Source organism: Panulirus ornatus, chromosome 44 (genome assembly GCF_036320965.1).
Source record: "Panulirus ornatus isolate Po-2019 chromosome 44, ASM3632096v1, whole genome shotgun sequence".
NCBI classification, from domain to species: Eukaryota; Metazoa; Arthropoda; class Malacostraca; order Decapoda; family Palinuridae; genus Panulirus; species Panulirus ornatus.
Genome location: NC_092267.1, coordinates 8450722 through 8477218, shown reverse-complemented (window position 1 = coordinate 8477218; position 26497 = coordinate 8450722). Strand labels below are relative to the sequence as shown.

The window sequence follows — 26497 nt, the reverse complement described above, 5'->3', positions numbered from 1 at the left end:
GGGACGGGTTGGAGGAGAGGAGGAACGGGGGGCGCGGCGCGGCGGGGCGCGCGAGGTAAGTACGGAGGGTAGAGCCGCTGGATCGAGACAAGGTCAAATGGGGTTTGACAAACGATCCGGGAGGCTGCAGCGCGAGGCTGACCACGAACAGGGCATCAGATCATCCTGCCAGACAGCTTGTGATTGGTGGTTAGCTTCCGCTGCTGGGGCCAAGGGCTTGTGTTCCGAGGCGTCGGCGTCCAAGCCCCTTTAGTGTGCTGCTTCCTGCAGACAAAATCAGGGAAGCAGTCGGTTCCAAGACACCCCCACCGCCTCACACCGACCAGGGCAGGGAACTAGCTAGCAACGATGCCCGTTCTCTTCATCTACGTCGTGCTGATCATCATGTTCCTCCTGTTCTTCGGGTCGCTGTATTTCTGCTACTTCCGGACCAGAATCGACACGAGCTACTGAAGAACAGATGCAGGGAGTCGGGTGGCTTGGGTCTCGCTGCCCGCCGCCGCAGGAGGGAGCTTCGCAGGCCTCAACGACGGTAGAAGCCACCTGCTCCAACATCAACACCACCACCAAGCGTCGTCCGGCGGCCCTACTCCTCCTCCTTCTCTTCCTCCTCCTCCTCCTCCTCCTCTCCACCACCTGCGCCTCCGACCTATTATAAAACCTTTCCCTTTCCAGACCAGCCGATGTAAATGACTCTGCGGATTCTTCGAGGAGGAACGTGTATATATATGTAAAAAAAAAAGAAAAAAAGAAAAAGAAAAAAAATAACAGGTGTTCCGGTGATAATCCACTCAAGTTACTTCAAGTTTTGTTTTGTTGTTTTTTTTAACTTAGACGAACAAGATCAATCTGCTGTGACGACCCGATCTCGACACCCGATAAACCTGGGGCCACTGAGGACACAAACACCCCCCCCCCCCAACCCCACACATAAGAAAAGATACCGAAAGCTAAGACTGATTTGACCACAGCTGAGACGCACGGACCTACAGCTGACGTGCCTGAGACCCGATCGGAGTGGCCTAACGAGAAGGCCAGAGGAGAACGACCGATATACCGACAGCGACGTAACATTCATCATCATACGGAAGGCCACCCCGATCGCAAAAGACTGGCCCACCCGATCGTAAAAGACTGGCCCGCCGACTTCAAGGGATACCGTGCGGAGAAGCAATGTGTACAGAGGGACATCTTGGCCCCCTTGAAGCCACCACCTGACCCTCAAGGTAAGCCACATTACCACATCCATTACCACACACACAGTATTATTCCTCCACCACAACATACAGACATTTAACATCATTTGACTTTGGTGTTAAAACAATAGACTTCACAGTACCAAATGTTTGAAATTATTGATTGCAACAGAGATGTAACTTCTGTCTTTTATGTCTTTAAATTGACGAGTAATTTTTTGAGTTAGTGATCGAAAAGAAAACTCAACTGTACAAAGTTCTTCTGGTAATGTGAGGTGTATCCGTGAAGGTAATAATACCCTCATGGAAAGACTCCTTCTCCACTACTCGAGTGGTGGGGTCCGCCAAGGGGGAGTGCCGGGGTCCGCCAAGGGGAAGTGCCGCGGTCCGCCAAGGGGAAGTGCCGGGGTCCGCCAAGGGGAAGTGCCGCGGTCCGCCAAGGGGAAGTGCCGGGGTCCGCCAAGGGGAAGTGCCGGGGTCCTCCAAGGGGAAGTGCCGCGGTCCGCCAAGGGGGAGTGCCGGGGTCCGCCAAGGGGGAGTGCTGGGGTTCGCCAAGGGGAAGTGCCGGGGTCCGCCAAGGGGAAGTGCCGGGGTCCTGCAAGGGGAAGTGCCGCGGTCCGCCAAGGGGGAGTGCCGCAGTCCGCTAAGGGGGATTGCCAGAGTCCGCCAAAGGGGAGTGCCAGGGTCCGCCAAGGGGGAGTCCCGGGGTCCGCCAAGGGGAAGTGCCGGGGTCCGCCAAGGGGATTATCAAGACGATCAGGCCAGACCAACAGAGAACGTTGTATATTTGTAAACCAAAACAACATCCCTGCCAGGACGGGACACTGGGCCGGAGTGAGAAGGTCTAGTGACGGTGGTGAGGTAGGTCTTAGTGGACAGGTAAGTGATGAACACTTGCGATGTGAACGGGAGTGAATCGTGGAGGTTCATCATCCAAGTGATTGAGAGAGACGCCCCGCCCCCCTTTCTCGCTCACACATGGCCAGGCCACCGCTACCATGGTTGGTTCGTTGGATGCTTAAGTTCGCTGATTATTTGGTCTTTCAGTCCCTTAACTACCAGGGTCATTAAGGTCGTCATCGAGGTAGATATAACATAACCAATGTGCGGACAAAAAAAAAAAAATGCAAAACCATGTTCAGGTCTGAAAGATAATTCTTTGGCGATATACTGTCTCTATGTGTACAAGTCATGGGAACTATACAACTGGTTGTTATACACTAGTGAAAGCGGCATCATTAGTAGTGGCCTTCGAAATGCTACGGTTCCGACCGCACCAGAGCCAAAAAAAAAATGTGTAAATCCCCTGAATAGAGGATTCAAGCGCGTGGAAATTGAAGACCAATTTTTATGAGAGTCATGGTGTTACCTATGAACTTCTTTCCATAAGCACACCCAAGGCTGCGCTACTTCCAGTAGCAGGGGAAATGATGGACTCCTTCGGGATGAGACGTTCCTTTACATGACTGTACACTCAGGGATACAGCCTCGCAAAAGGTGACTTTTCACTCACGGTGTAACCTCATGATGTGATTATTACACGAAGTTGCACTTGGGAACTTATCGTGTTTCATATTCCCCGTGGACTCGAATATATAGAAGGGGGCTAAGTGAGGATTTCCCTCAAAGGCTCAGTCCTCTGTTCTTAATGCTACCTCGCTAACACGGAAAATGGAGAATAGTATGAAAAAATTATATTTATATATTGGTTGAGAGAGCAGAAGAGGGTGTTTTGAAATGGCTTGGTCACATGGAGAGAATGAGTGAGGAAAGATTGACCAAGAGGATATATGTGTCGGAGGTGGAGGGAACGAGGAGAAGAGGGAGACCAAATTGGAGGTGGAAAGATGGAGTGAAAAAGATTTTGTGTGATCGGGGCCTGAACATGCAGGAGGGTGTAAGGAGGGCAAGGAATAGAGTGAATTGGAGCGATGTGGTATACAGGGGTTGACGTGCTGTCAGTGGAGTGAATCAAGGCATGTGAAGCGTCTGGGGTAAACCATGGAAAGCTGTGTAGGTATGTATATTTGCGTGTGTGGACGTGTGTATGTACATGTGTATGGGGGGGGGGGGGTTGGGCCATTTCTTTCGTCTGTTTCCTTGCGCTACCTCGCAAACGCGGGAGACAGCGACAAAAAAAAAAAAAAAAAAAAAAAAAAAATATATATATATATATATATATATATATATATATATATATATATATATATATATATATATATATATATATATATATATAGTCAGGCCATTATATCCAAGGGTCGCCGCTCACAATGGGAAAGCCATGTCAACCTTGAAGCTCTGCATTGAACCTTCGAAAGATTGTCACCCCAGAGGATGACCCTCCCCTCTCTCTCTCTCTCTCTCCCTCCCTCCCTTCCCCTGTGGGGTCCCGGGTGACAGAGATGGACTCGGGGCCCGGCCGGTGCTGGGTGTGCGAGGGACCAGGAAGGTTATGGTGCTCTTTCTGCCGCTTCGCCCTCTACTGCTCACTCGCCTGTCAGAAGAAGGACCGACTCAGACATCTGGTAAGTGGCTCCTGCCAGCGCACACTCTCGTCAAACAGCTGCCCACTAAGAGGGGGGTGCGAGTGAAGTGGTCCGACATGCTCCCAGTAAGGTCAGCATTTAAGGTCATTTGAGTGTCAGCAATAAAGGTCATTAGTGGTGAGAGATTAGGAAAATAAATGGGTTATCAAAGGGTCAGCCATTGAGACCATTTCAAGTCATCACTTACGAAAACGATATGAAGAGGTCATAAAGGATCAGCAAGTAGACAAAAAAGAGGTCAACAGTGGTGAGCTATTTGTGGAAAAGGTCATCACAGGTCAGCCATTAGAGGTCATCATTTACGAAAAGGTCACTGAGGGTCAGAATACGAAGGCAAGGTCATTAAGGGTCAGCAGTTTGGACAAGTTCATTAAAAAGGAATTTTCTGTGTGTGTGTGTGTGTGTGTGTGTGTCCAGGCGAGTGCGTGGCAGTAACAGACACTACTTGTTCTGGGTGCGTGCTAGGACGAGTGCGTGAACAGCAGCCGGCGGCGAGTGTGCTGCAGCTACTGCGGGAGGGAGGAAGCCTTAGGCGGCGTGCCATGCTCCGAGTGCCTGGTGGCCGCCTACTGCACCGACTCCTGCAGGCAGATCGACGCCAAGAACCACCGGTCTGTGTGCCTCCAGGCCAAGCAGAAGGTGAGGAACCGCCCAACCACCCCCACCTCACACACACACACACACACACACACACACTAGAGAACCCTCTTCAGCTTCCTCCAGCATCTTCACTTTTCCCCCTGAGCCAACTGCTGACGCCCCTCAGTCCCTCTCGTTCCAGGACGGCCAGCTGGAAGCCAGCTTTCCTCCACCTGGCCCAGTCCAGCCACCCGTCTGGCATCGTATCTCTCGCCTTCCATGCCTTGTACACAGCCACACCACCTCGGCTTGTTCTTTCCAGTTCTTCTGCTATCTATATGTTTAGCTTTTGAACCCTGTCTTGTCTCCGTGTTTCTCATCCATTCCCGTAACAGCAATGATCCTCCTCAGCCGGCCCCATCTCAGCAGTCTGGCTCTGTGAACCTGGGTGACCATCCCTTACAGCTAAACTGACACTTGAAATTATAGCATATCTTACATCTTTCTTTACCCTATATATATATATATATATATCTGTCTACTAGATTGAATGCTATATAATTTTTAGGACTGTAATCGTCAATATTTACCGTAAGTCCTGTTGTTATATATATCGTTATTGCTAAACATACTCATGGGTGTGTAGAGCTTTTAAACCCATCTTCAAGTCTTCAAAACTATCACTCAACATTTCCTTATCCTTTAATGACACTTGGAACACTCGACTTCGCAGTGATTCAAACACTGATCGGAATTGAGCGACGCAGCGTTCCGTATACGTCTCATTGAACATGTTTCGTAAGGTTCATTGACTCATTATTGCGAGCTCTACACTTTGAATTACATTCATGAGCAGTTTCGTATATATATATGAGGTGTACTGGCAGGTGGTGGAGGCAGCCAAGAAGATCAACGAGTGGAACCGCCGCGCCAAGGGAATTCCACAGTACCTGGGTCGTCTCATCCACGGCGTCGACTACCTCAGGTGAGTTTTGAAGCTTCGGACAAAGAGTGATGAAGCTCCGAACCTTCCATAACTGCCACAGGGTAAACCATCGTCTCTTTTGGCATCGCTCGTACTCTTTTTGCTGTTGTTATCATAGACTTGATCACTACGCTAAATTTCGAAGAAAAAAAAAAACGAGCACATCAGGGGGTAATTAGATTATCCCAGTCATGTTCCCTTTGCAAAAAATACAACTGTTTTAAATTCAGTCTCTATCAAACTTTGCCTCGGTTTCCTAATTGTCACTGAAGACTGTCTCATGATGGTTCGTATTCCCACAGATGGAGTGAGAATGAAGGAGGAAGGGTCCAGCCTGTGACGCTATCCTCGCCGCACCAACAACACAAGGTAAACACGAGTCTACCCCAAGCATTATACACACACACACACACACACACACACACACACCTACAGAAAACAATGTAGTATAAGTGGGTGAGATTGGGTGGGGTTACTGGCGCTTTAGATCCCAGGGTGTGTTGATGTACTCTCTCGGCTCTGACCACAGTAGCAGCGTCGTTCCCCGGGCGCGGGGCTGAAGACCACACCGGCCTTTCTCTCAACACCGAGGTGTAAATGGATCTGGGTTCGATTCAGCAGGGTACAACCGCAGGGTCTGAGTCACTGAGGACCACACTGGTCCCTTGGATACATCCAACTACTGCTGACCCCAAACTAATCTTCCCTTAGCCATTAATATATACTTTACTGCCTTAGCCATTAATATATACTTAATATATACTTTACTGATAAAGATATGAATACATATTAGCCATTAATATATACTTTACTGCCTTAGCCATTAATATATACTTAATATATACTTTACTGATAAAGATATGAATACATAAACGCATGAGTCTATGTATGGGTATGTCTCAAAGTCGTTATACATGTATGATCTATGGATGAATAAGTCTCAAGTCGTTACATATGTATGTATTTACGATCTATGTATGGATACGTCTCTAAGTCGTTGGACGCCACTTCAGGACGAGAACAAAGGAGAGATAAAGGAGGTCGGACAAGAAGGGTGGAACAGGAGGGCAGAGGATGGGCTGGGTGAGGACTCCCTTCGGCTACTCCTGCTGGGGGCTGACCTGAAACACGTCCTCTGTACGCTGCACGACACCCCAGACGCCTGCACGCAGGTATGGTGAACCTATCCTTCCCCACATCCACTTCCCACCACCATCCTTATCCCACCCTCATCTTCAATACACCCTCGTAAATACATTTTTACTACAACCTCGCCCTTACTACGCCATTAGACTTTGACCTGTGCCTCACGGGTCAGGTCAAAGGCCATCTGCACTGTGTATCTATTATGTTTATCGCAATGTTTACACCACTGGCCTGTGAATGACCACAGCAGCTTTTCAAAGCCTGCGTACTTTTTTCCTTTTTTGGTTCAATCTCTTTACGGGTAAGGCCAAAGGTCATCCCTACACCCTTACGGGTCAGACCAAAGGTCATCTCTACATCCTTCAGGGTCAGGTCAAGGGCTATCTCCACAGCCTTATAGGGTCAGGGCCAAAGGCCATCTTCACTACACGCTTACTGGTAAGATCAGAGGTAATCTTCACTGCATTCTTATGGGACAGGCTAAAGATTATCTTCACTACACCCTTACAGGTCAGGTTACCTTCAAGATACGTGTCAGGTCCAAGGCCATGTTCACCATATCCTGATCCTAAATTCACCCTTAACCACACTACACCCTCATCTTCACCCTCGACACCACAGGCCTTTGACCTAAGCCTTATGGGCAAGGTCAAAGGCAGGCCATAATCAACATAACTGTGACACCACTTGAAGAGATGCTGCATTTGACCTGACCCTTACGTATAAGGTCAAAATGCATCCTCGGTAAATGAACAGGATTTACTGTGCTTACTGATGGAAAGAAGTATATAGAAGTATATAGAAGGCATAAAAGATATCAATACTACGAGTTTAAGGTCTGGAACCCTCTCTCTCATTTTCTTGTCCTCGGCGAGACTGAGACAAACAGCTCACTTAATAGGGATGTGATCCTCTTCATACTCCATCTTTATGGAGTAGAAGTACTTCCGACTAACGTGCCAGTGGATCAGCAACAGAATCAAGTGCCAGAAGTTCACGTTGTCCACGAAGGTCTGGGAGATCTTCTTCTCGTGCAAGATGGTGTCCACGCACGTCTTGGTGTAGATGTTCTCCACCTCCGCGCTGCCATCAGCGAACAGACACTGGGGCTTGGTGGAGTTGCAGCAAGATGGCGGGAGTTGAAACTTATCGACGATCCACTCGTAGTGGCCGGTGGCGCCACAGCACTGGAACTGTTGGTGTACGTCGTCCAGGATCATGTGGAACTCCTCGTCATAGAGATAATCGACTCTCATATAGCCGTACCTCTGGATCATCGAGTCCCTGGATACGAAGGCACCCATGATGGATAAAGAGAGAGCTATGACTACGAAAACTATGCTGATTATGTCCACGTACTTCACCCGCTCTATGACACTCACCACGTGTAACTGTGCCTTGACCTTCTCGGCGGCCAGCATATCCACCTTCACTTCGTTGAAGATGAAGTGGGAGACCAGCGTAAAGGAAGAGGCGAGTATGGTGAAGACGATCGAACTGTGGTACAAGTTGTAGTCGAAGTGGTTCAGGCTAGACTTGCTGTCCAGTAAGAGTTTGCCCACAAGCATGATGTCCACTGAACTCATGACTAACAGCATGTAGCCACACAACTTGAATATCTTCCCCCGGACGTATTGCTTGGTCGTCAGTTGAAAGTCTTTTACTCCTGCTGGCATTGTATATAGCTTTTGTACTTAACGTGTTACTATAAGATTATTACCCAAGGGCGTTTATATATCTCTGATGCCTTGAATCACCCAAAAAAAAGGAAAGATGGTCATGAAGTGAGGATATACATGTGCCTTTTTTCTAAGATGGTCATGAAGTGAGGATATACATGTGCCTTTTTTCTAAGATGGTCATGAAGTGATGATATACATGTGCCTTTTTTTCGAAGATGGTCATGAAGTGAGGATATACATGTGCCATTTTTCTAAGATGGTCATGAAGTGAGGATATACATGTGCCTTTTTTCTAAGATGGTCATGAAGTGATGATATACATGTGCCTTTTTTTCTAAGATGGTCATGAAGTGAGGATATACAAGTGCCTTTTTTTTCTAAGATGGTCATGAAGTGAGGATATACATGTGCCTTTTTTCCTAAGATGGTCATGAAGTGAGGATATACATGTGCCTTTTTTCTAAGATGGTCATGACGTGAGGATATACATGTGCCTTTTTTCTAAGGTGGTCATGAAGTGAGGATATACATGTGCCTTTTTTTCTAAGATGGTCATGAAGTGAGGATATACATGTGCCTTTTTTCTAAGATGGTCATAAAGTGAGGATATACATGTGCCTTTTTTTCTAAGATGGTCATAAAGTGAGGATATACATGTGCCTTTTTTTCTATCATGAAGAGCACTTCATCGTGACTACCACAAACAGAAGGTACTGAGGTTGCAGTGAATACTGCCTTTGAACTTGCCCATAGAGGTCAAAGGCCACTGACGTTAACAGTGTAGTATAGTGAAGATAAAGGGTACTTCCGTAAGAGGTTATGTTATATTCCTAACCGTTGACCTGACCTACAGTGACATCAAGGGTGTACTTAATCAAACTAGAAAAGCATTAACACGAGTACTACTTCCATAGTGGACACCTAGCATATAGTGAAGATATATCTGAAGAAGCACGTTCCAAGACTAGAGAAGATTTAGTCTGTAGTGAAGATATTGTACAGATAGATGAAACATCATGACTGTTAATACTGTAACTGACTTGTAGTGAAGAAGTTGTACGTAGTGATGATGATGGGAGGTTTCACTAAAGCTGAGAAAATATGTGGTTACGAGCAATCTAAAGACAAGGGCTGTTGTACTACGTCAAAGACAAGGGCTGTATTAGGTTAAAGACAGAGACTGTATAAGGTTAAAGACAAGGGCTTTTCCAGGTTAAAGACAAAGGCTGTACCGGGTTAAAGACAAAGACTTTCCCAGGTTAAAGACAAGGGATGTACCAAGTTAAAGAAAAGGGCTGTATCAGGTTAAAGACAAGGGCTGTATCAAGTAAAAGACTGGGGCTGTACCAAGTTAAAGACAAGGGCTGGACCAAGTTAAAGACTGGCGCTGTACCAGGTTAAAGAAAAGGGCTGTATCAGGTTAAAGACAAGGGCTGTCCCAAATTAAAGACTGGGGTTGTACCAGGTTAAAGAAAAGGGCTGTATCAGGTTAAAGACAAGGGCTGTCACAAGTTAAAGACTGAGGTTCTACCAGGTTAAGGACAAGGGCTTTTCTAGATTAAAGACAAAGGCTGTACCAGGTTAAAGACAAAGGCTGTACCAGGTTAAAGACAAGGGCTTTTCTAGATTAAAGACAAAGGCTGTACCAGGTTAAAGACAAGGGCTTTCCCACGTTAAAGACAGGGACTGAACCAGGTTAAAGACAAGGGCTTTTCCAGGTTAAAAACAAGGGCTGTTGTACCGGATTAAAGACAAGGGCTGCACCAGGTTATCGACAATGGCTTTACTGGGTTAAAGACAGGGGCTGAACCAGGTTAAAGACAAAGGCTGTACCAGGTTAAAGAAAGGGCCTGAACCAGGTTAAAGATAAGGGGCGCTAACACGCATCGGTATTTCAGGTTGCCATGTTAATCAATACAGTAAATACAGATGATGGACGTTTGGACGTGGCTATCACAGGGGGAGGGGGGATGTGGAAATCTAGTCAAGGTCAAATATATTACCTCAGGTCTTACACAGTGTTGTGTTTGTACGAACACATCAATACAACTTCACTCCTTATTAGTGTAATGTTTCCCCATTATTACACCTATGAGCATCACAGGGAGCCACACTTATACCGTTTTCTATTGTGTTCCAGCCGCTGGAGATCACGCTCGTGGACTCGAGCCCGCACATCCTGGCCAGAGACCTCCTCATGCTGTACCTTCTCATGCTCCCAGACGCCCCAACCCCTCTGCAGGATCCGGCCCGGGTTCACACCCACGCAGAGAAGGTCGACACAACTAGATCTAGCCGAGCTTAGTACTAACTAGATGTATAATGTCCAGACACTCTCATGAAGCACAGGCCTGGAGCTCTTCAAGTATCGGATACCATGTGTTCTGTGCATCTCTCTCTATATATATGCTTCATGTAAATAAGGTCCCCCCCCCTCTTTTTCTCTCGTCCACCACTGGCTGGTTGCAGCTGCAATAACTCAGGAGCTCGATGGCTAATGTCCACCTGTGTACGACGATACGGAGCTCAGGGCACGACGGTATGGCCTTTTGGACTTAGTCCTTCAGGGGTCAGGGGTCAAAGCCCAGGCCATCAGGTCCAAAGGTCAATCGCCGTGCTCAAAGGCCACACGTGTTTTAAAAAGGGATTGGTGGCCACCCTCCTGCATTCTTCTCGCACCCATCTCTTTCATCCCTCCTGATCAAATAATTCCTTTTTTTTTTTTTCCAGCCACTCCTTTTATCCATCCCCTTATTTCCCACACCCAACTCCTCTCGCCCAAGCATTCCCACCTCAGGTGCTCCACTCCGCCACAGCTTTAGCGTCTTCTCTTTAACAATCTCCCAGTGCCAGACCTTTCCCTCAGCCACGCATCAAGGTAGATAGATAAGGTTATGTGTCGCCTCCCTGACACTTCCACGTCCCATCTCAAAACCTCCTGCAACTTGCCTATCTTTAATAACCCTCGTAGACACCTCGTCATCTATTCCTCTCTCTCTCTCTTCACTATGAATAACGATACTACTGGTAATTAATTATTCAGTAGCTGGGGAAGTGTTCTCATCACTTCATTAATCGTTAGAAGACCAGCTGAGAGGAAATACTGAAGAATATTTTCAGGCTGATTTACCACAGTCATTAGTTTTCAGACTAACTATGATTACAGTAATTAATGCTAAAGATGTTGACTAACCCCTTTATCGCGACGGTTCGATCCTTCATCACGACGGTACGACCCTTGGGTTTGATAGCCTGGTCGTACCGTCGTGCTCAAGGACTTGTCCCTTCGTAATCAAAGATCGAACCGTCGTAATGAAAGATACTTAACTCACTCATAACTTACTGTGGCTGCTGATAATTCGTGCGTTGACTGAAGTGTTCGCCGACAGGTTGTGATGGTGTTTTATTCGCTGTTCTTGGACATGGAGACGCACGCCCTCCTCTGCAACACCCTGCACAACCTCCTCAACCTGACCCACAAGTCCTTCCTCCATGAGACGCGGCAACAGGTAACTCCTCACATTCCTTCAAATTATTTTCCGTCTGTGAATGAAAACATTCCGCGTCACATCTCTTACAACGTCCGAATGTCATACCTAATTCTACCACTAAACAAATAGAGGCACACAGCATCGGGGGTTGTGTATTAAATTGGATTAGGGAGGCACACTGACAGAAAACAGAGGGTGTGCATGAACGGAGTTACATCGGACTGGGGCAATGTAGCCAGTGGTGTTCCTCAGGGGTCAGTCTTGGGACCGCTCTTGTTCGTTATATATATCAACGACTTAGATATGGGAATAACCAGCTACTGCAGTGAATTTGCGGATGATACAAAAATAGGGGCCGTAATTGACTCAGATGAAAATTGTACATTTGCAAAGGGCCCTAGACAGATTATCAGAATGGGCGGGTACATGGAAAATCGAATTCAACATAGATAAATGCACAACGCTTAGTGTGGGTAAAGACAGGATTCATAGACGGAATTCTTTTCATCTACTACCTGTCTTATAGATGTTCAAAATCCATGACATGGACTTGCATACCTGTGAATTCGGAGGACGTACGAATATGCGTATGGAAATTCGTGTTATGCAATCTAAGCATCTTTAAGCAGTACTTCTTTTTTTTTTAGACGCCTATAAACTGTGAACTCTACCTCTTTTGAGGCATAGTGTACAAGTATTCTTATTTTCTTTTTCATCTCATGTCTCTGTACACAGATCCAGATCGATCCAGCGAGTTACAGTTTGGTGCAGCTGGTGTGGAATGGGTGGATGAGCTTCGCCAACGACCCAACAGCTCTCCAGAAGCTAGAGAAAGTACGGACGCTGAAGCTGTCTGGGAAAGTGATCAAGGACGTCCTCTCCCGCTACGTCAAGTCCTGCCCTCGGGAACACCAGAAGGCCGTCTCCGACTGGATCAAGAAGGGTTCCATGAAGAAGAACAGGGGCGGCAACTTTCCGAACGTCACCTTGGCCTGCTTCAGTCCCCTGAAACGCGAACACCTCGAAAAATTCGAGGACGTGAACCCGAAGTGGTCCGAGGAGACGGACTGGATCAAGGCCGTCTCGCCAGAAGACGATATGGTCTACGCCCCTCACGGGATCGACATGATCTTCCAAGACTGGGACTTCCTCACGGTGTCTCGGAACATCAAGAAAGAGGCCAATGTCGTGGACATGTACCGCATATACCTCACTCAGGTGTTCATCAGGGCCAGCCACAAGCTCCTCCAGTCCAACCAGGTGTCCCTCAACTTCATCCGGGCCAATGTCCGCGAACTGGCGGCGGAGCCACATAAACTACGAGGGAGGTTCGACAGGATCGCTTCAGGCATTCACGCGGATCTGTTGGGCACGCCGTACGTTCTGCAGCACTTCGGCAACCTACTGAAGGCGGACAACATCTGCGCCCGGCTCCTGACGCACCATCGGGTTTGGTCGTTGTGCCTGGACTGGCGCAGCGACCAGCAGGCCCGGGAGACCTGCCACAAGAGCCTTAAATGCAACCGCGCACCCGACCCCACACTCATGCTGACCGGACGCTGGGCCACCTTCAGGCACTTCTTGCAAGCGGAGCTCCTCCACCATCTCCACGTCCTGGACGGGAGGCCGCTAGAGCCGGAGAACGTGCTTGTCTTCAGGAACGTGAGCCACGCCTACGACATGGTCATGTCCGACTACACCCGGCAGCTGAACCACATCGTCCCTTTCAGGTTCCAAGCGGATAAGAGGACGGTGAGCATGGTGGACTCCCGCCTCCACACGCTGGAGTGGCGCCGCCTTGGTCGAACCCGAAGGGCATCGGCTCCCGCTGCGACAAATCCAGCCCCAAAGACACTCCCATGCACCCCCAGCCATGACATAGACCCCGCCTCACGCTACGTCGACAACCTCATCTCCATGTCCAAAAATTCCCCAATGGCCCTACCGGGGGCCGACAGCAGACCCATAAACCACCTGAACAGCCGGGAGGGCTCCCTCTCACCATGCCCAGTCGAGCACACGACCACGGGCGACGACCGACCGTCACGACCCCGATCCAGCAGCCGGGCACGACCCCGTAGTCTCTACGTCTCGACGCGCTGCAAAAGTCCACTCCTGTCACCCGAGTTCGACTTCTGGGAACACCACGATCTCATTAAGGAGAAGCCAAAGACGCCCACGGCACTTGCCTGTAATGAGATTCCGGAGGGCATCAGTCGCCGCATTCAGCAAGCCCTCCAGGCCGAATCGAAGCCAGAGAAGATCGCGCCAAAGAGCGCTCCGGTATCGCCCGAACTGACCAGGAAGATGCAGGCGGTGAAAGAAAAGGCAAGCGTGTTCGAGCGAGGCACTGCAGCCCGTTCGACTTTCCCGGAAGCTCGCAAGAACGTTGAGACCGTCACCCCGAGCACGCCCGTGAAGAAGCTGGTGTCCATGTTCTCCCGGGCGTTCACCCCAAAAGACAAAGACATGGATGTGGGTAAAAAGTTCAAGCGAAGCAACAGTCTCCATGAGAGTCGTCTTTCGCCCGAGGAGAAGGAAGAGATAAGCAAACACTTCACCAACTCGCTGAAGATTAATCGAAATGGCAAACACAAAGTGGTGAGGAGCGGCGAGGGGAGCATCGCACAGGACTCGGGCATGAGCACCTTCCCTCGCCGGGCTCGACCGCACTCCGTCGCAGTCACCAAGTTCTCCTACCTCGAGGCCTGCATAGATCGAGAGAGGCAGGCGATCGCTTCGATACCGAAAACTCCCGATAAGAAGCCCGAGAAAAAGAAGTCTTTAGCCGTAGACACCACGGACAACCCTCGCAACAAGAGGGGTCACATATCCCCCATCAAGAGCTTGTTCTCCGGGCTGAACACCCTCAGTGTCAGCCCCGTCATGCCCCGAGCGACCGTCGCACAGCCGAAAAAGACCCCGCTGAGGGACACGATCACCGTCAAACGGGATGAGGTGCGGCTGGTGAACCTCAGGCCGGGCAGCCCAAGGCTTCCTAGCCCCATATCTCCCTCGCCGTCCACGGACGACATCGAAGCCATCGACTGGCCGGAGGCACCCGTCCCCAGGCGGAGCAGCGGCACGTCTGACCAGGACGGTGGTAGCAGGAGGAAGAGCACACCCGACAGCCCCCAAGACAAGAAGGGACCACCAGTGAGGAAGAAACCATCCTCACCACCACGTAAGGATAAGAAGGAATCACCCTCACCACCACGTCAGAGCGAATCATCCTCACCACCACGTAAGGATAAGAAGGAATCATCCTCACCACCACGTAAGGAGAAGGAATCACCCTCACCACCACGTCAGAGCGAATCATCCTCACCACCACGTAAGGATAAGAGGGAATCATCTTCACCACCACGCAAGGATAGAAGAGGATCACACATCACAACGTCTCCGTCACCATCACCTCCATGCCAGGAGAAGAAAGGCTCGGTTGTCAGAAAATCCCCATCGTCTTCACCGCCATGGAAGACTAAGAAAGGCCCGCTCGTCAGAAAATCACCTTCGCCGCCACGTAAGGACAAGAAAGAACCCCACATGAAGAAGCCTCCATCACCTTCACCACCGCATAAGGGACACCAGGTGAGAAAATCGCCCTCACCGACACATAAGGATAGGAGAGTGCCTCAGGATATCAAGTCCCCTACGCCATCACCACCGTGGAAAGACAGGAAGGGACAGCACGTTAGGAAATCGCCTTCGTCGCCCCCGTGGAAATCCGCCCTCAAAAAATTCCCCAAACAGATTCCGCACGAACCGGAATATGTCGCACCCCACTTAAACGTCTCCAGGTCTCCTACAGTGAACATAAGATCGCCCACCCCAGACCTGCGGAAGCTTGAGGGAGACGCTGCAGGTGTTCACCCCGAGGCAAAACCAAAAGCTGACACGCCTCAGGGCAAAAGGCAAAGCACAACAGCAGAAACCGCGGTATCAGAACCTTTGGACGAGAAGACGAGAATGTCGATGGAAAACATCTTCTCTCCGAAATCCTCTCCAACCACAAGCGTCGTGGATCTTCCCAAAGCCCAGACTGAACAAGACCTGGTGGAGAGGCAGTGCAGCCCGATGAAGCAAGACGACGATTCACCCTCGGGGACCGAGAGGGACGCTTTTCCCACAGGCAAGATCGAGTGTGCAGCGTGGGGCCTGGCCTCCAGCCAGGGCCTTAGCTGCGATGGCGACGTGATCCACGAGTCAGACCTCGCTGCAGCCATCGAAGAGGCCGACTTCAATGGTCAAAGAATACTGTCTCCAGAAAACCTCATGTCCCTGACATCTGCGTCTTTGTCATCCTCACTGACGGACACAGACATGGAAGTACTGGAACTGCTCTCGCAGGAGGAACAATTTTGCCCCATTAAAGACCCGACCAGTTGCTTCGACGATGGAAGAAAGGACTTCAGCCACGACCAGGATCACGGAGGAGAGGTTCGTCACAAAGCAGAGAACGTACGAGATGAGACGTACATTACAGAGGAAAGGATGGACGACTGGAAACGTGAAGGTGCAGAAAATGCGATGGTGTCAGAGGGACAAAAGAGTATCGAAAGGAGAGAGGGGAGAGTGCAGAGCCCCGTGGACTCCATCAACACACGCAAGGGGAACTTAAAGAAAATCGCAACGATGGAATATATGGAGACGGAGCCCCCTAAACGGTCCCCCGTTCCACAAATCGGGAAAGGCGCCACGTCGGTGGGAAAGATGGTGGAGCATTTTGCTCAGTGCATCCAGGCACAACAGGAGGTGTTTGAGTACACGACGAGTCCCAAAAGATCATCATGGAATCAGACGCCTGAGGACATTCGCTCCAGCCCACGTGACGTAACGAAGAACTCGGAACTTACGACCATCGTAAGCACAAAGCAAGTTCGAGTCATCGATGCCCGAAGAGCTTCGAAAAGTTTTGAGCCTCCGCCGGAACTTACACCTGAACCCTCAGTGGAACTTGCACCTGAGACTAAACTTAAGCTTATGCCTGAGCTTAAACCTGAGCCTAAACCTTCATCTGAGCTTAAACCTGAGCCTAAGCCTGAGCCGACACCTGAGCCTAAAGTTAAACCTGCACCTGAGCCTAAACGTAAACCTGCATCTGAGCCTAAACTTAAAGGTGAGCCTAAACTTGCACCTGAGCCAAAACATAAACCTGCACCTGAACTTAAACCTGAGCCTAAACATAAACCTGCATCTGAGCCTAAACATAAACCTGCATCTGAGCCTAAACATAAACCTGCACCTGAGCCTACACATAAACCTGTACCTGAACTTAAACCTGAGCCTAAACCTGCACCTGAGCCTAAACGTAAACCTGCATCTGAGCCGAAACTTAAAGGTGAGCCTAAACCTGCACCTGAGACTAAACCTAAACTTGCATCTGAAGTTAAACCTGAACCTGCACCTGAAAAACCTGAGCCTATACCTGCACCTGAGCCTAAACTAAAACCTACACCTGAGTCTAAAGCTCAATCTGCACCTGAGCCTAAACTTAAACCTGCACCTGAACTTAAACCTGAGCCTAAACCTGAACTTGCACCCGAGCACAAAGTTAAACCTTCACCTGAACTTAAACCCGAGCCTAAACCTGCACCTGAGCATGAAGTTAAACCTTCACCTGAACTTAAACCTGAGCCCACAACCGAACCTGTGACCTGTAAACCTGAACCCGCACTTGAGCCTACAGGTCAGTGCACGCATCAACGCATACCCGAAATATCAGTGAATCCTCCTGAGGAGGAGAACAGCGATGAGGAACCCATGAGGATAAACATCGACCTGGAGACCTACACCTCGCGGGAGATGCTGACGAAGCCCCGGCAGCCCTCGAGCGCGCGGTCAACGCCGGGGGAGGAGCTCTCGACCACCCCAGTCAACAAGATGGTCGAGCAGTTCTCGCAAAGGATAAAGGCCCAGTCCCTGCCCCCCTCACCCAGGTCCTCACGACCCAACTCCATCGGCACGCTGATCCAGCAGGACTTTCTGCGGCTGTACACGGCGACGCCGACGGAGGACCCTGAGACTCCCGAAGACAAGCCTCCGGCTGGCGGCGAGTTCTTCGAGGAGACGATGTTCGAGATTTCCAGCGACGAGGGACAGGCGTTTCCCGACGCCGGGACCAGGAGGCAGCTGCCACCAAACCCAGAAGGATCCGACAACGAGGATGAAATGGAGGCTGTGGTTGAGATGGGGAACAGGATATCCGTCAAATCGAAACGAAAGAGCAAGGAGACCAGGGAATCAATGTGCGGCGACGACCAACGCCACGAATTCCTGCAGAAGATCCGACACATAGACGACACCCAGGTGTCGCGAGAGAGGAAAATGTACGAAGAAATCAGAAACACGTCACACCTCAGGCGAAAAGACGCTCGAAAAGGCGGAAGGACACTTCCAGACGAAGACGACAGTGGCCAAAACCTGGGCAGCGATCCACAGCTGGACGAGATGACCGTCATATCATACACGGTTCAAGTGGACACACAACAGGTAGATGACGAATATTTTTCCTCCGCCCTCCCCAGCGTTGAGACACCAGCCATGGCACCTCCTTATGGGGAATGCCACGACATGGATACGGGATCGCATCCTTTGCCCTCAAGTGAAGCCCAGAATATAATCCCATCCAGAGGGTCGGAGAACTACAGCTTAACACCACCCGACCATTCTCCTCAAAGAAGTGCCTTGAAGAGGGAATGCAGACGCGGCAGTGTGGGGTCATCGCCCACCGGCTCACTCCAAAGGACGTCCGTCAAGAGAAGAGTCATTGAACCGGACGTGTCCTTACACAGGGCACCGTCACTGATCCCCAGCAGGACGGGCAGGTTGGACAGGATCTCCTTCAGGAACTACGTCAAGTCGAGCATTGCCAACGAGGACTTACTGTCGGCCTCAGAGCAGTCCCCGAGCTGCACTGTGGACCACGACACGAAAGTCGTGGAGTACACCTCCAGCTTCGAGGTGTCTACGGACGAGTTCAGGGCCAACCCGGAGTCGGTGGAGGAGGCGGTGGAAGCCATCTCCTTCCTGTCGTCCGGTGAGCACTCCAGCGAGAGACCTAGCCGGAGGTTCACCCTGCACAGCGACGAAGGAGAGGCGTCGGACGACGACGACATTTACGGGGTAAGGCGTCACCAGACGCACCTCAAACAACTGAGAAGCTCCGTCAGAAGAAGAAGATTGCCCAGCGTGCACTCCCCGTCCGATCTGAAGAAAGAGGAGGAAAAGGAGGAGGAGGAAGAAGAGGAGGAGCAGGAGGAGAGGACCTTGTACCACACCAGTCCCGTCAGAGACATAAGCTGTTCTGCAGGGGAGGCGGAACACTACCACACACCCGCCGCCACCTACTATGGTGATGGCCAGCAGACTGGGGTCCTCACGGGCTGTGCTCAGGTCAAACAAACCTCGCATTTACACATGAAACACATCGATGAGGCCAAGCAATGCCGCCACGCAGAAGACAGAGAGCCTAAATGTGCCACTCCCGAGCCGCCAACAGAGGCTAACAAGGATTCGCGCCGTTTTTCCTGGGGTAGTCTAAAGAGGAAAAAGAGGCAAGACGGGGTCAAGACGAGGAAGGAGGAAGCTAGGACACCAGACGCCGAGCAGGACGACCCAGTCTCGCGAACACAGCCAGAGAGGGCCATCAGTAGGGGCGCTGCGTATAACTTCTTCTTCGACAAGAAGAAAATGAAAACAGAAAACGAGGCGTCGAATGTCATTCCCTACAGCACCGCAATAGGCGACCCGGTGGCCGGTAAGAAGCTGTCGGAGTCTCCAAGTAAAGGCGACACGATCCCCACTATAATATCGATGGTTCCCAAGCAGAGAGAATCCTTAAGTCCCACCGTCGACCAGCGTCCGCACGCTGAGAGCCAGACGCCTACGAGCAAGATGTCGCCGCCGGAGACCAAGCCAAAGCCCAGGAAGAAGATTCCTTTCTACAGAGACTCGTCGTCTTCGGAGACTTTCTCGCAGTCCCTCCTGAGACTCCTGGCTCCCTCCATGGAGGAGGCGTCCCCGAGGGAGAAGCTTGCGCCCCTCACGGACGAGGCCAACCCCAGCGGCCGCGCAGCCCGTCAACCCGAGGCGGCGCGGACTGGGACGGCGACGGCTGAAGAGGCCAAGGACCCGCGGGGCTCAGGGGGCTGCCGGGAAGAGGCCGACAAGACCACGTCGCCGCCGCAGGACGAGACGGAGGTCTTCGCTAACGACACGTCCTCCCTCGGCGAGGACGTCCTGGAGGTGAACCACGCAGACGGCTCGGAGGTCCGGCCGAGGGCCGGGGTGCTCAAGACTGGTCGCGACCGCAGCCGTGAGTCCCGCCGGAGCCTGCGAGTGTCTTGGGGGGACCTGCCGGAGAGGATGGACTCGCCCTCCCAGTGGAGCGACGCCGACGACCACAATCACGAAAACGACGACGACAGCGACCCCCACCACCACGACAAGGACCCCGCACACGCAGCGGACCCGGAGGAACCCGAGGACAAAGGCTACAGGGTCACACAGCTATAGTAGTTGTTCACGTCTTCAGGAAGCTAGTGTGAGGTTCATCTGTGGCCATCTCCTAGTGGTGGGCTGCGATGGTGGCTGTCCCCCTGGTGGTAGGCTGCGATGGTGGCAGCCCCTTTGGTGGTGGGCTGCGATGGTGGCAGTCCCCCTGGTGGTGGGCTACAATGGTGGCAGCCCCTTTGGTGGTGGGCTTCGCTGGTGGCAGCCCCTTTGGTGGTGAGCTGCAATGGTGGCAGCCCCCCTGGTGGTGGGCTGCAATGGTGGCAGGCCCCTGGTGGTGGGCTGCTATGTGCTCAAAGTATCGTGGAAAAAACAAATCATCAAAAGCCTCCTCATGACGATAGGACCAAGAGACAATTAACCTAGAAATATTAACTTTTAATTACTTGTAGTTTCTACAGAGCTGAACATCATTACTGTATCTATATATTATGCTTATTGTTACCTGAGATACAAGAGAGGATATGACAATATCTGTGATTCAATAAGAACAATATTAGACATTCTTATACAGACACACAGTCACCTGGACCTGAGTTCCAAGTCCTCCATATAAAAGTTTCGCAACACAAGAAAAGGAGGAACACAAGAACAAGGGGAACATAAGAACACGAAGGCACACAAGAACAAAGAGAAACACTATCAGTATCTATGCTACTGTATCATATTATGTTCCTTAAGGCTTCCCACACCAGACTAGTTCATTACAACTACTGCATGCGAAAGATCTACACGTAGGATCCAACAAGACATGGGCCATATCCATTTTCCGATACTAAATTTCATTCGCTACACACTACAATGTTTAGTCGCCGTGATTTGCTCTGCTTTTCTTAACAATCCCCTCGAACCCTTCGTAATAACAGCGTTTCTGTCTTTGCTCGTGAAGTCAGTGTCTACAGTATTTTAACTTCCTTAACTTCACACGTAATTAAGATTTCTTAAAGTGTCATGTCCTCTCTAAGTTATTCTTATGTAATTACGTTTTACACACATACACACACACACTTACCGCACTATGAACAGAATATATATATATATATATATATATATATATATATATATATATATATATATATATATATATATATATAATGTTGATAGTTTATATGGTAGCAGGAGGGAAGCATGTGGGACCAGCCACCGAGATCTACTGGCCACCTTTGAATCAAATCTTGCCATCTTTGGAGCTGGAATTAGGTGCTATCATCAGACCATCCCTTCAGGATAAGACTATAAAAGGCTCGTGGCTATTCCAGACGACAATACCATAAGTCGACAAGGGTCTTCCAGCAGGAGAAACGCTTCAGTAAGAGCATCGACAAAACAAAAGAGATGTTCCAGGTCCAATATGAAGTATGACGTCAGTGTGTTCTGTTCCAGCACTTCGAACACCTACGTCAAGTTTGTTCAGCCAGTCCTTTTGTTGTTGGCTGTGGACGTGTGAGGTCCTGGCTGACAACCCACCAATCACTGAGAACCTTCTATCCATCTCAAGCTGTGGGTCGAAGGAGGAGACTGGGGCCAACAACAGAAGGAACTAAAAAGGTGCCACTCCTTTCGTCTGAAAAAGGAAACCTGGGCACCCCCTTTGGCTGTGGACCGCTGGAACGGGCCATCAAAATTACGGACATGCATCGAGACAGACTCGTCTGTTTTATCTAATTAGAATGGATCCACTCCAGGAAACGTATATAAAACTCATCTTCGTGACTTGAGTACATAAGCCATCAAGGACACCTGGTGTCACCCCTGCAAGGTAATGATGAGCGGACGGGACCGACTGGCCGATTACCAAGCCTCTGGCTACAACTGGTCGACCAGTTGTGAAATGGGAAGATGTCAACCTGGAAGACTCGCTTTGAAAGACCCTGATGCATCGAGTCACACGAAGACTCAAGAGTGGTGCTGCTGCGGCGTATGCTCCCATACTTTAACAAATATTGGATGGTGGTGGTTTCCATAACGGAAGCTTCCCTCCTGACATACACTTCACTAATATCTAGGTTCATATAGCTTCTGGATGCATTTAGATTTCGTCTATTTCCAATCTGTATTGTAATATGCATTTGTTAACGTCCTTTCATGTTTGTATACATCTTATAATACAATCCATAAACCATCCATTTCTTTTATTACACTTCGTCGCACCCAATAAATCTTAAAGAATTCTATGAGGATTCGAGTGGAAGCGAAGCTACAATATTCAACTGCACAGTTAATCCCCATCTAAACATGTGACACTGTAGGACGCGTCACAACGACAACATGACACACCTCACGTACACTGAGGCACTTGACAAAATCTTCCAAAAAGAAGCAAGAGACACAGAGGGTAAAAATATAAAGTCAACTTATAAATACTGAAGCATACGGTACTTACAGGACGAGACACTACTAAAAAGTGTCACAAACTTTACAAATTTACAAACTAAGACACTTGGCCTTAGTTGTTTGACATAACTCATAACCAACTTGATCAAAGATAAGGTACCTCATTGCTGGAGAAACTAAGGCACTAATCAGTGTCAACTTGACGCAAAGATATATAAATAAGGCCCTTAACTTGCCTCTGTGAATTAAGTTATCATGGCACCTACAGCTTGACAAACTTACAATGATGCGACACTGACAACTTGACACAAAGCTTAGACAACTTGCACAACCCGACACACTTCATGAATCAATGCACTTGTCACTTCACTCAGATACGACTTACATGTAAATTCACACGCTTGACTCGAACAGCATATAGCAACTGCGTGGTATATGACATGTACAATTTCACGCACCTTCAAGTCTCATGCACTTGGAAGTTATTACATGATATGACTTAACAAATTTAAAACCCGCGGCAGCCTCACACATCTCACAAACTAACATTCAACATTCCATCCTTATGCCTCGCTTTGTTTCGTTAATTAATGTATTACTAGGATTAATCAATACTAGGATTCTACATGCAACTAGACTAAACGGGCTACGATATCACTTGTAACTCTGCTAAACTTGCTAGGCTAGACTACTATGCGCGACTACGCTAAACGTCCTCGCTACACTTACATGCTACGCTACACTACTAAGCGCGACTAGGCTAAACGTTCTAGCTAGCTATTGCTAGGCTAGACTACTACGCACGACTAGGTTAAAACGTTCTAGCTAGACTTACATGCTAGGCTAGACTACTAAGCGCGACTAAGCTAAACATTCTAGCTAGACTTACATGCTAGGCTAGACTACTAAGCGCGACTAAGCTAAACATTCTAGCTAGACTTACATGCTAGGCTAGGATACTACGTGCGAATAGACTCCTACGAGCTAGGTTAGGTACGTGCAATAAAATACACGTACTAAGTGTAAGCTACCACGTGCAATTAGGCTACTATGTTCCAGTCCAGTCTTTGCAGCACCTCTGTTATCTATTACATGTGCCAGTCCAGTCTTTGCAGCACCTCTGTTATGTATTATATGTGCCAGTCCAGTCTTTGCAGCACCTCTGTTATGTATTATATGTGCCAGTCCAGTCTTTGCAGCACCTCTGTTATCTATTACATGTGCCAGTCCAGTCTTTGCAGCACCTCTGTTATGTATTATATGTGCCAGTCCAGTCTTTGCAGCACCTCTGTTATGTATTATATGCGCCAGTCCAGTCTTTGCAGCACCTCTGTTATGTATTATATGTGCCAGTCCAGTCTTTGCAGCACCTCTGTTATCTATTATGAAGTGACCGATTTCAGCGAGCGAGTCTCATAAATCTTTTATCAAAATTACTACAAGTAAGCTTTACGAAAGCATGGAATTTTTGTTGGTGTAATACGTGCGTCCATAGCAGAGATCAGTATATCCAAAACTATAAATTTCTTTTTTGAAGGGTGACCTCAAGCCGACCCAAGCACTACCCTCATGTAATGCACTTTATTTCAATATCAAAAAATCTACACACAACCATATTCTAATTGAGAATACATTAGGAAACCAGTTTGTTTAAAATTCAATAAACGTTATCACTAAACTACCTAAAAGGTAAAGGATTATAACTACCTTAAAGGAATTCCACTAATCTGTCATGTTATTATGCTATTAAATATAGTTATCGCCTCCTATAGCGTTAGCCGTGTTTAGGGTAGTTAGATGTGATAGCACCAGTGGTGTTTTTGGTTGTGGACTGCTTATATATATATATATATATATATATATATATATATATATATATATATATATATATATATATATACGAATAAAGTGCTTATGAACGTACACCTTCATAGAACATCCAAACCTCCAACAGCTAGGATCGAACCCGGGACCCCTGTGCCAGAGGCGGGAATGCTAACCGTTTAACTATATATTCTTTTTATTCCTACCATTACAAGGCCAAGCAATACATTTCATACTATATTCTCTCCACTGTTCAAGATGTCCCACTTTTAACTATAAAATCTGCTCAATTTAACCTTCCGGGTGCTAGTGTAAGTTCTGTGCAGCATCTGTGGTATCTGTCAGTCAAATGGTTGGCTCTTGTCCGTAGACTATGACCTCTGCTGCTGTGTCTCCATGGCTACAGGTAACTAGACGCTGGTCCGTTGTCAATCCAACATTTCTTCCATAATTGGACCCAGAAGGAGCGTGGGTATCTCTACCTCATGCCAGACTAAGACATAGACACACAAGCATAAGAAAACACTATATAATCCATACTTACAAAAGAGAATAACTACGTACCAAGCGTGGGAAACTGGTGGGAAGAGGGGACTGGTTGCAGTAAAGACCCTAATAAGTCTTTTTACTTAGTTATTTGGGCCTTAGGCCTGTCGACTACAAGGGTCATTAACGTCAGAGTTCATGAGACACAAAACTTATTCCATGTTTAAATAGAAGCTTTTATATGAACCTCGATCATGACCAATACACGAGATGAAGTGCATGCCAAAGATAAGTTAACTTCATATTTAATGAGCAATCACAAAATAGATAGCATATATATCCGGAGACCCTCGAAGATTCATCGAGTATGAATATGCATGCGGATTAGAGTTTAAAATAATGCTTACCTGGACTATACAACAGAGGATTCGAGAAAACTCTTTCTTCACCTTGTGGGCCGGTTTGTGTATCTCAAAGCGCATTTATAGAATAATAAGAAATAGCTATCAATTTTCTAAGCTTTAAACTAAATAAAACCTAATGGTGTCATATAATATATACATGTTTGTGTTTGAATACATTTTTGCTTGTTTGAAAAAAAATATTTCAAAAGTTTATATCGTTAGTTTCGTAAATAAGTCACATAAAATATCTATTAAATGTTTTCTGAATTAGGAAGTAATACCAGGTACTTTTTCTTCAGTTTTCTGTTTACCTTGACTTCCAGAATCTTAGTCCTTGATTTTATATATTCTCTAGCAGGATACAAATTTCGTCGATAATACTTCATATAAATTACAAGACATTTACCAATATTTCATACATCCTAGCTGTTCTGATGTGAGAACATATCCGGTTTCTGATAACGAAAATTACTCCTACGTGAAATTACGTAATGTAATAGAGAAAACATGATATCTTGTTTAGTGTTAATGGTTTTTCATATAAGGAAGAAAGAGGAATTGTAAAGATATGTAAAGGCAATGCTTGCCTGCTGTACGGTGTTCATGCAAGTGAACCCGTGGCGCACAGCAGTTCTCATATGCAAACTCAAAAAGAAAACGCTACGCAAACGTGATCAGGAGCTCAAACAAGCTGTCGTATACATCTTTCCCTCCTTCAGTCGTCTCTCCCTAGGCCTCAGTAACACCTCCGGACAACTGCTTCACCTGTCCAACTAAAGCTCTTGAGCAGTTTTAGGCGTTTGTTAGCATGCTAACTACTTCCTTCTGATGTATATTTGTCATAAATGCCATATTCGGTGACCATCATTGTTCCTATTATAATATCGCTGTTGTGATACCCGTGTTTCTGGGCCCTTGCGTCACTCCTCACATTTCTAGAGGTAAAAGATATCCATTACTAAACACACCAGCCCCAAGAAACGGCCTCACCACTTTAATCCCAAGCATCTTACATCGGAAGCACCATTATTCCGAGAAAAAAAAAAAGTAACAAGCCTAAAATTAGGAAAACATGCTTGATTTTAGATAGGGTTAAAATTTGGGAAGGTGGCGAATTAGTAGTTATAGTATATCATCATTAACATCAAATTCTTTGCTGAGGTATGTGATCATTGCTCACCTGCCGGTCAAGTGGTACATGTAAATATATCGTTTTCACACATCCAGTTGAAGTAACAAAAACATATGTAAGGAGTTTTCCACTATGAGTTATCCCCACAGCCCACACCATAAATCCGTCCTTATCA

General features: G+C 48.1%; 1 protein-coding gene across 2 annotated transcripts in view; it reads left to right on the top strand.

Annotated features, from left to right (window-relative positions):
* Window positions 1-22260, top strand: part of LOC139762715 (uncharacterized) — a 30841-nt gene extending 8581 nt beyond the window's left edge. Inside the window, exons 2-10 of one of the 2 annotated variants that reach the window (XM_071687738.1) lie at window positions 676-1226; window positions 3600-3724; window positions 4211-4384; window positions 5212-5309; window positions 5612-5678; window positions 6323-6481; window positions 10278-10412; window positions 11527-11646; window positions 12364-22260. In XM_071687738.1, coding sequence (XP_071543839.1) covers window positions 3602-3724; window positions 4211-4384; window positions 5212-5309; window positions 5612-5678; window positions 6323-6481; window positions 10278-10412; window positions 11527-11646; window positions 12364-20145 — 8658 coding nt within the window. In that variant the 5' untranslated portion in view covers window positions 676-1226; window positions 3600-3601 and the 3' untranslated portion in view covers window positions 20146-22260. The remainder of the gene's footprint in view (window positions 1-675; window positions 1227-3599; window positions 3725-4210; window positions 4385-5211; window positions 5310-5611; window positions 5679-6322; window positions 6482-10277; window positions 10413-11526; window positions 11647-12363) is intronic. The other variant, XM_071687740.1, reaches the window with a different exon arrangement.
* Window positions 22261-26497: the final 4237 nt, after the last annotated feature.